Here is an 11253-nt window from a genome sequence, read left to right on the forward strand (position 1 = left end):
GATAAATGGAAGAGAATATTTTCTGACTGCATTCAGACTGAATGTCTACAATAGATAGGGACTTCCTTTCATCTTTTTTTTTTTTTTTTTACTAATATGACAATCTTGACCTTTAATATAAAACGCGATTATCAAGGTCATTTATTCGAACACACTTCAAAGTCGGTGGCCAAGTGGTTTAGATGTCCAGACATATTTCCAAAAGCCCTCCACATCTAAGATGCGAGTTTGAATCCCATGTGGGGCATTTGCCATATACTAACCGTTGGTCAAAGGTTTTTCTCTGGGTACTCAAATTTTCCTCCACCAACAAACCTGGCATGTCCTTAAATGACCCTGGCTGTTAAAAGGAAGCTATTAGCGTCATACTAAACTAATAATGAACCTACCCGCATGGGGGGTAACTCTGTAATGTGCAAAGATGGAATAACTTCTTACCAGATAAAACAACACAACAAAATTTGTATTACATCAGCATTTTTTAATAATAAAATGTGACCTTGACCTTTAAGAATCATGATCACGTATGCCCTTAAAGGCAATAGACTTGGTACAGAGTGACCAAGCATCAAAATGATTAAGACAATTCAAAGCTGGGACGACATTCTGTCGCCCATAATATAATAGTTATATATATACACAGATATATGCCCTCAAAAGTTAACATGGAGAGCTATTGATAGCTATTGTTATATCAATGATTTCTTTCAAAAGTTGATCAAATTAAATTTAAATTAATCTCAAAATTATAGTAATGAGCTGTACTTTACTGTGAACTTGGAATTTATTTCTGATAGATATGTATATTGTTAGATAAAGAAAACAGAACAGATGTTAGTATACAAAACCCTATCATATTGATATTGATATCTCACTAATTACTTTTGTTAATCATAGCATCTTAGAGGTGTCTAGGGAAGATTTTGTCAAACACCTGCTCAGGGATATACATCTGAGAAATAAGAGTTTGACATTGAGACAATTCCTTCTACAAAACAATAGCACTACCTTTATCATAAGAATGACATTGATGAATTTTCTTGCATTTTTAAAACTCAAAATCTCGCAACGAAATAATGATAATCTCAGTTCTTTGTAATTTTAAAAACCGCTTCTAATATCCTGTATCAACTCATTTTGAAGAACAAAAGCTACATTTTAATTTGTGTTAAAAACTTTCAAACTCCCACAAGCATTCTTGATTTGGCCTAGAAAGGGAATCCCTAGCCTTTGATTTTTAATCTAGTGTTAAATTATAATAACAAATAAATACTTCAACAAAAATCCTACTAAGTAACAGTGCTTATAGTGTATATATATATACAAGTTCATACTGGATAATGAGGGGCGCTATAGAATTTATATCTGCATTCTGGTGTTATCTACATATATTGCCAAATCTGTCAGTTTAGTCATTTGCTAAGTGTATGATGTGAGTCACCATCTAAAACCACTATGATACAGTAGTTAACTGTGTCAGTTACCATGGTAGCAAAGTGATGCTAGAACCAGCAGCAGAAAGTAGTCACTAAATATAATCACTATAAGTTACCATGGTAATCAGGTGATTTTAGTAGTACCAGTAACCATGGCAACTAAGTATTACCAGTAACAGTTACCATGGTAACTAATTAACATCAGAATCAATTACCATGGTAATTGGTTGTTTAGTGATAAGTTTTAAACTTATGGAAATAAAAGAACTGCTACAAGATTCATAGTAACCAAGTGATACTTGTATCAGTATCCATGGTAACTGTTACTAGGGTAACTTAAGAAATAAAGTGTCTGTTTCCATGGTAACTGATGGTTTCAATGGCAACTTCAGTATGAGCAGCATAGGTACCTGAGTAACCTAAGTATTATAGTATAATAGCATTTATGTTATCTGTTACCATAGCAACAAAGCTATGTAAGCATGAAGAGTATATTTACATTGATGGCAGTGAACTGTAAACAGGATTTCCTGGATTAACTCTAATTTCATAAGCATCTTAATCTTATATTCCTGTCTACTACATAATTATGCGTGTTAACGCTTTCAAGTACTGGCTGAATTATCAAAGTTCAGAGGTCACCTGAGAGACAATTTGGATCTCTATGATATACATATGATGGTGCATGATTGTCTAAAAGGTTCTAAACATACACATAATTTCATAAGCAGAGTAATCCATTACACATGTTAAAACTCTCAACAAAGTGGCCTACAGTATAACACAAAAAGTCTTTTTACAAGCCAGCAAATTAATGCTACGTCCAGTAAATTAAATATCTTGTTTCAGTTTATACAATTACTGTAAATTAATTCAATTTGTAATAAAATTATAACTTGTAACAGAATAAAGAGGAATACATGTGCATAATTTTCGTTATTCTGGAATATTGTACAGCATGCCGATTCACAAAATTTGTTCTTTCATACATGCAATCAATAATTAAGAAATCTCCCGAGATGGGAACTAGCTTTTTGTTAAGCTTCTTGTAAGGGAACTTTCAATTGGCCAAGAAATGGCTACTGGTTAGTTTCCTGTAAAAGAACTAGTGATTGGCTAGACCTCTGTAACAGAACCTCCCATTGGCTAGTTCCCTGGCTATAGACTGTTAGTAATTGTAGATGATGTGCTGTTTCGATGCTTGTTCGAGCCTGACAAGCTGATTTCCCTGATCCAGCTCCCCTCATGATTCTATCACACACCAGAATTTGTCACCAGCACATTTATGTTGCGTTTCTTTTATATAAGGAAGTGACATATGACCCCTATCACTGAGAATGACCTATGACCTGGAGGTCGTAGCTCACTGAGACTGGATGCGGTTTTGGAGAAATCCTTTAAGTTCCTTTCTAAGGTCATCTTGTTTCTTGTCGTTGATCAGGTCTACAGACCGTAGTCCATTCACAATGTCTCTGGTCTTACCAAAGTATATCTCATTTAACGTATTCCTAATTTTGTTCTCCATTTCCTGAAAAAGAAAAGTTTATGCAAAGTATGTTGAATTAACATCACAAGACTTATCAAACGTATTTTCATTTACAGTAAACATAAACAATTAAGGATTTGGAAATATAAAGGACATCAAAAATGGGTAAACAACCAGAAATTAATTAACATTACACTGATTGATCAGTAAGCTTTATAAAGCTGTTGGCAATCCTGATGGTATCCAGGGCCCATACATTAAATTTAAGGAATCTCTTAACTTAAAATTCTCCATAGGAAAGCATCACAGATTTTAAGGAAGGATCCTTAACTAAAGATTTTTCCTTGACTTCTGTAATGCTTTCCTATGGAAAATTTATGGAATTCCTTAAGGTTAAGGAATTTTCATGAACCTGGACCCAGGTATAAAGGAAACTTAGAATGGCTGATTTTTCCTAAGATACAACAGGGAATGTCAAAAAATGATTCTTGAAAGATGCTGTTTTTTATAATTATTATTTTCAATTGCCTGTTCTTATATTACAATGTCAGCTTTAAGTTATATACATTAATGTATGAACAGAAAGAAGAACACAGCAAGACAAAATGATTTACAGAAAGTAGCTATAGAGAAGGAGTGACACCGTACCTCCACCATCCTGCCAATGTTGTATATGTGAGGCGTGTTTTCACCAACAGTACAATCTTGCTCTATCTGACGTGTAAGACTGCCGCCCAAGTTCATCACTCCAGAGCTTTCCTTGGAGGTCTGGAGCCACAACATGGCTGTAGATGTGAGTTTGTACTGAGCACTGCGACCACTTGACCTCTCCTGTAACATAAATCAAATTTCTGGGTTTAGAACCTGCTTTATCACATAAACTTAATATATTCCTCCTAAAATACATTGATAGATACCTAAAGGGCTTAGAGTAATCATGTATGGCAATGAATTTCAAAATGTGACTGTGAAAAGTGTTGGATGTAAATATGAGATTTCCAATCCCTAAAACAATCATATTTCTCCTCATATCACCATTTACTGCCCTCTAATCCAACTCCATTGAGTACAGATCTAGATGTGGAACTAACTCTATATATACTCTATATAAGTTATCTCCCCTTGCAATTAGGTATTGATTGTGACGTCATGTGTTTGTGATTGTCACGTCTTAGTAGTTTAGATGCAAGTTTTATTCACAAAATAATGACATTATAATTGTTATCTCCCTCCAAAGGAGATAAATCTAGAAGATGCAAACACAGAATTCTGAACCCTACCTGGACTTCTATAACATGGAGAGAATCCCAGCAGCCTTTGATGTTTCTAGACCCATCACCAGCCTTTTTAATGAGTATAGCACCAGCAAAACCATGGTCGAGGTCCCATAGATAAACAGAGGATACACCACCCTCAAAGTACCTGATGGAATAAAGATGTCACACAATCATTAAAAGATAGGATTTTACTACCAAGTAGATAAAATGTAATTTTTACTAGTACTACAATTCCCTAATGAAATGTATGTAGAACCTAAAATGGAAGATAAAACGCCTGGGATCGGATGAGTCATGACACCGGCTTTTTTTTTATGTGAGGTGTATAAAAGATGTAACGTCATTTCAATACAACTTATATGTAACCAAAAAAACAATAAAGGCAAAGAAAAACATCACATGTGACCGATAACTAGATTCACCTACTATGCTTTCTTACTATTTCTATGTACCATGATAAACTTGGTGAGAGGGTTTTAAAACGTAAGTACTGTTATTTTCATTATATTTGATTTCATCTAAAAAGTTATCTACAGTATAGCAGGTCAGTTTAAAGGGCATTATATTTTTAATTTTGAAAATTTTGATTTTCAAATTGTGAATTGTTGAGACATGTTTGAATCATATATAACCAGAAAGACAGGTCATGAAAAATTTAAACCAATAAAATCTTAATTTCAAGTTCAGAAAATTTTAACCTACATGAAAAACATAAGATATGGTATTTTGAATAAAACATCTGTAAAGTCCTACATTTCTCTGTATTGGTCGAATGCGTTGTTGGCATCAATTTCTAACTTCCTTAATTTGTCTGACGGCATGGTTCCATCTTCCAGGGGAGGGTCGTAGGAGTTGCTCCAGGGTGACCTAAAATAACAACAGAACAAATGGTGTGATAAACTGATGAATCCTGCCCCACCTTGAATCAACTCTATGAATACGTATGATAAAATGAACTTGCAATTGTCTCCAGTCTGAAACCTGATGCGTTAGATACTCATCACCATAGGGACAGTCACCACTTTTCTTTTGTTACTTGTAGAGGTTCAACACAATTATAAAAGTATAGAGCCAATGCTGAGATTCTGTAGATTCTGTTAACCTGTGAAGGTTATATTAAATAGACTGGTTCCTGCCTCAGTAACCTCCCTTGTGTATGATTCACTGAAGACCGGTAGCAAATAACCATCTTACGTAGGAATTCCTGCACCAGAGTATGCATCATTTTTGCGCATGAAATGTCATCATGGAGACAGTTTCTTTCGTTAAGAGAACATAACGTCATTAACATTGTTCCCATAAGCATACTAGGCTCTGTTAGCATGAAATAATTTCAAAACTTTAAACCTAATTTATTTTTGTTTATCTATTGTCCTAATACCACATTTATTCTTTGCATGAAGGCTCGTCGCTTTGTGGGTAACAGGGTTTCCCATGTCTTAAATAAGTAACGCCTGCAAAACCAGATACAAGATTTACCAATCAGAAATTCCTAATGGTTACATTCTACCAGTCGCAAGTGAACGGAGCGCAGCCAGGCGGAAAGTACAGAACTAAGGGAAGGGAATAGGGCTGTGGATTGTCTAACATGTGGCGATCTGATCCGATCCACGATTCAGGGTTGACGATTCACAGATCGGACCACGAATCACCAGTTAGATACAAGCAAAAGATTCAATTGAAGTAAAACTGTTTGAATTGATAATAAAACCAATTTTAGCAGTTTTACATTCCTTATCATTAAGCAATAAGAGTTACAGGTGAAGTACAGCAGGATTCAGTCACTGTAACTGTAAAAAAATCAAATCATTTGAATTTTGAAATAACGTCATCTCAAAAATACTACTGCACATCAATAACGGCATGAATCAAAGTCAAACCATCTGTGAACAGGTACACTGTATATAAATTATCATGGTAAGGCATAAATCACCATATCAAAACATTTCATTGTTACTTTTACTTTGGTCAAATACAGAAAAACATTGAAATTAAGAAAAAAAATAATTTAAAATCTATAAGAGTAGTTACAATTTACTTTGGTTCTAGGCCTATAGTTTTTATTTTCAATCAGGTGATTTATTATTTTGACTCATAATTAGCCTACCTTTCGTTTTTGACATGGGGTTCACATCTACAGTACTCAGTTGCCTAATATAATATATTCGTATTTTTAGATATTTAGACCCGTAATGAAAACGAAATCGATAATAATCTTTTACATCTCTAGTCAATAAATATGTTTTATTATTATTATTTTATGAAGAATTCACAACATTGCATCGAAGTGTGGGTACGAAAATAACATGTTGCTAGCTTTACTTCACGCAGCTCTTGTGTACTTCCGGTCTACTTCAAAGTAAAAACATCGATGATATTCAGACTTTAGTGTACATTCTTTCACATTTTTGAGCTATGACAGCATTAAAGAAGGTATTATTTTTTTGCTTTTGAAAGATCGCGATCCACAAATATCAGGAGTAACGAATATTCGTATCCGATCTTTCTCAATAATTCGTGAATACTCGAGTACTCGGATACTCGTTACAGCCCTAGAAGAGAACCAGTCTAGGATATTTAAAGCGAATAGTCGGGCAAAGGAAACCAGTCTAAATGCATTCTTTGGCCTTCCAAAAGTCCTTGTATACCATAATGATGGTCGAATTCTGCTTATGGTGTCCAGTTTTGACCATTGAAATTATGGGGAAGCCCCGTGTAAATTTAGCACAGTTCTAAATATAAATTTGTATAACTGTTTGAAAACGAGGCTGCGTGGATATGTCAACATATGCGTTAAGAGTGAACTGCACTGATAGCCGGTCGGGAAGATGTATTAGGATTCCTATAATATATATTAATTTCTTCGCATACAGAGCGATTTTGATGGAAGCTTTTATTTTTCTATTTCATAAGAAATTATACTGGATATATTAATACCATTTTTACCGAATTTAGCCTTTGTTTGTCTAACTATTCGCTTTAAGAGAGTTTAAAATCACACAGCAGAATATTGAAAGCTATTAGTATGATTCGATAAACTTACCCACATAGTTAATTATGACAGTGTAAATTTGGATTTGAAACCTCAAGGTGACATTATCTTACCTATAAGAATCGCCATCTCTGTTATAATCACACAAGAGGTAGTCTTTGCCCACAGTTTTGTCCCTAGCTATCTTCAGAGGTTGGTCCACAGAGGAGAGTAAATCTTCACATAGACTTGGTACCTGGTTAAAATAGAGAATTATAGTTATAAGCGCCATTGTTTCCTTCTTACCATAAGTAGGAGTTATGTGCATTAACTCTTACTAGCTACTATTCTGTCTTTGCATATTACAGAGTTAGGTCCCTTGCGGGAAGGTATCGATTGTTACGTCATTATTTTGTGAGCGCAATTCACATCGTTTTCTCCAAAACGTATGTCGTTATGATCGCAAACACATGACGTCACAATCAATACCTACCCGCAAGTGCAGATAACTCTGTAATATGCAAATTCGGAATACCAGTACTTAATGTTTTCAGTTTGCAAGCAGTATGATGAACATTTTGAGTACTTCATTATTTTGATGAGAAATATATAGATGACATGATCTCTAGATTTGCATTATTAAGGAATATCGATGTATTTCAAAGAATGTGTAGTAGCTAGCACAGGTATGAAAAGGACACTCAATTATGCTTGCATCTGTTGAACACAAAAATGTTGTCGTCTTCATGTGTAAACCTTCTACTAAACCAAATTAATGTAATCTAAATTTCTCTGAGATATGAGTGAAGTTTCAAAACCACAATCCATATGGATTGGACTTACCAAGTCGATGAGATCTGTTAGGTTTTTCTCTATCTGTTGAGGAGGCAGACGCCTCATCAAATCTAAAGCGCAATCTAGCTGTTGTTCTGTCTGTAAAACAAAAAGTCTCTGTTAAGCAACATAGGAGTTAAAAGAGCTTACAATTAAGTTAAACTGAGTTAGTGAGCTACATTTATCTATGTCCAAATTCAACAAAAAATGATAGCAAGACTGGGTAACAGCCTAGGTATCCATGTCTTTAGAACAAGGTTGTGGGCAAAAATATATAACATAAGCTAATAAAACCCTAAAAAATATTTCAATTTACATGTAAATACAATTGCTGCCATTTTGTGGGTTACATCTTAAATTGAACTTTAATCTGGAATGTTTTTCAATTTTTTGAAAACCCCTTTAAAATTATATAATAATCAGCTAAATATGCTTAGGCTAAATACATTATTGGCTGACAAAAATGGGGAAAATAAAAGAAATTGGACCTGTTCTTTAAATATGATAACCAACAGGTCTACTTATGTCTCCGAGTCAAGGTGAGTGGCATTTACTTTTATGTAGAACTTATTAACATATATATACATATAGACATTAGACAACCATTCAGTATGAAGACGTCTGTGAAGGCAGAAAGGCCTTGAAACAAAGTCTTGAGTATTTTTATTATTATTTTTTTTTCTTCACTTTTTGATATACATACCTTTACAAGGAAGTGTTGATTTTTTTTACTTTACATAGACTACTAGTATATGTATGCCATTTATTTTGATCAATAAAAAAATTGTCAGAACTACTGACGGTAAATTCTTAAACATACAAGGAAGAAATTAAATAATCAGTAAATTAGGTCATGATCAGGTGTGTCAGGACCGGAGGTCTAATCTCTCTTATTTGTTAAGCTTTCTTCTGAAGTATCAGTTACAATTACCACTATGTACTAAGCCTTTATTTACTGTTAGGAAGAAATTAAATAATCAGTAAATTAGTTCATGATCAGATGTGTCAGGACTGGAGGTCTAATCTCTCTTATTTGTTAAGCTTCCTTCTCAAGTATCAGTTACAATTACCACTATGTACTAAGCCTTTATTTACTGTTATAATACAATCACTGACTATTTGTTACATTACAATCGCGATATTAAATAAGTGGATGCTTGCATGTTTGTTTGTCCTGCAGGTAGAGCGTTAGAATTGTACCTGCTGCCCCTTTTGCATGATCGTAAAAGGAGACTCAATTTAGGTTCTTATCTTCTTTTCTTTCTTCCTACATTACTTTATTCTTCCTAACATCTCCCTTGACACCACCTCACTTTTGGCCTTTGGTTGAGCGCTCGCCCCTGTGAGGAAGGCTCTGGATTCTGTCCCCTGGCCGTGACACACCAAAGTCTACAAAAGTGGTAGCGTCTGTTCCTGCTTAGTACTCAGCATAACGGGAGTAGGACGACTGGTTCGCCCGTTGTTAGTATAATGCGACCGGGTGGGGTGTGTTGCTTGGTGTCTTCGGCGACATGCTTCAGTGATCATGATATAGCACTATAAAAAGGGCAAGAGTTCCACTATACAAGAAGACTCAACATGAATATACTGCAGTCTCCCAAAACACATACATCACACAACATACACGCGACACACCGCATACATGGGAGGCCGTCCCTACATGACCATAGCTGTTAATAGGACGTTAATTAATCAAACAAACAAACAGACAATTGCACTTTTGTCTCTTTGTATGCAAATGAAAAGTTGAGAAACATGCTGTTGAAATGAAATTGTAATTTTACCATTTTGAAGCTTAAATCAAACCTTTTAAATAACTCTATATGACATATCAATTTGGTACATGCTTTTAATATATGGTTATTCCAAACTGTCTCAAGGACACTTTTTTAAATAAACATGATTTGGTTAGTGGGCAAATTAATAAATTATCTTCAGTGACTATGCTATATATGTTTATGTTATCTAGTTTATAGCAGCAGAGTTATCCTAAAATATATTTTGGGAGGCATATAAATTATCATGTGGTAATATTCCATCAGTGTACAGCCATTGAATATGCCACCATTTCATTTCAAATGTGCTTTAATTTTAAATAAAGTAATGTGGTTATAATTATGACTAAACCTGCTGGATGTTGCATCCCAGAAATAGCATATTAATACAAATTTATTTACCCATTATATCATCAAGGAAAAAGATTTTTAAGAAAGGGAGATAGCCTTGGAACAGTGACCATGCATGTAACTCAGTTGGTACTGGGTATACATAGGTATACATACTGAGTATGCATGAATTAATACGAATTACAGTCTAATTGTCTCTTCTTTGGTTGCAGAATTAACACCAAACAATATATCCATGGTGGTATATATCTTTCAGGGTGAAAATTGAAGATGTCTATATGGCAAAATACACAGGCAAAAAATAGAATCTGTGTTGCAAGCTACATGTTGATCGATCATTGTCATCTTCTAGCTTAGTCTGTAGAGCGGCTTACCAGTAAGTCCAGGGTCGCAGGTTCGAGCCCGGCTGGCAGTACAAATGTTATTGTTTCCTATCTCAACCAAATAATGTTGGACTAAAAATATTCACATTGGGCTAAAAATAACTCGAATTGTCATATAAATTGTATTGTCTCTTGTGTGACTTATATGTAACTACATACAGAATTGTGTATTAAGTGTAATCTATAAAACAGTAACTTGCTAATATTAGTCATTTATGTGCAATACACAAATCACACAAAAATGTTCTAATAGTCAGCATATTTTCATTTTGCAACGAAACAAAGGACAAAGCTTCATGGTCGAGCTTTTACAAGGCAAACATCTGATATCAATTTATCAATAGCTTAGGGTAACATTGCGTATAAACTTATCGTAAGTTATCTCAACGATTTTCTGACACCGATCTGAACATCACAAGCGACTTGGACACCTCCCATCCAATGATCACTCCTGTTGGCGAGTCGTTATTATGCGTTGCAGACCCAAAGTACATCTAGCACACGTACAATTCAACAACATTCGTGAATCGACATTTCAATATATTAATTTCATCGATACAAACCATTTTATAACTATTTTTTCTTCAATAAATCTCTTCCAGGAAGCGATAGATCAAAGAGTATGGCTTCTTTCAACCCGGTCCCGAGGAGTTCAGAAAATATACAACTAACATCCGGTTATGTATTGATACGAAAACATCAAAAGCCTTCCGAAAATCCGTTAAGGAATTCCCTTTTAG

General features: G+C 34.5%; 1 protein-coding gene across 1 annotated transcript; it reads right to left on the bottom strand.

Annotated features, from left to right (window-relative positions):
- Nucleotides 1-460: 460 nt before the first annotated feature.
- Nucleotides 461-11208, bottom strand: LOC138318563 (F-actin-capping protein subunit beta isoforms 1 and 2-like). The gene is made up of 7 exons (XM_069261041.1): nucleotides 11077-11208; nucleotides 8014-8103; nucleotides 7305-7426; nucleotides 4953-5066; nucleotides 4203-4344; nucleotides 3571-3753; nucleotides 461-2964 (listed from the first exon to the last, which is right to left on the bottom strand). The coding sequence occupies exons 1-7, from the start codon at nucleotides 11077-11079 to the stop codon at nucleotides 2800-2802; spliced, it is 819 nt and encodes a 272-aa protein (XP_069117142.1). The 5' UTR covers nucleotides 11080-11208; the 3' UTR covers nucleotides 461-2799.
- Nucleotides 11209-11253: the final 45 nt, after the last annotated feature.

This window comes from Argopecten irradians, chromosome 1 (genome assembly GCF_041381155.1).
Source record: "Argopecten irradians isolate NY chromosome 1, Ai_NY, whole genome shotgun sequence".
Taxonomy (NCBI): domain Eukaryota; kingdom Metazoa; phylum Mollusca; class Bivalvia; order Pectinida; family Pectinidae; genus Argopecten; species Argopecten irradians.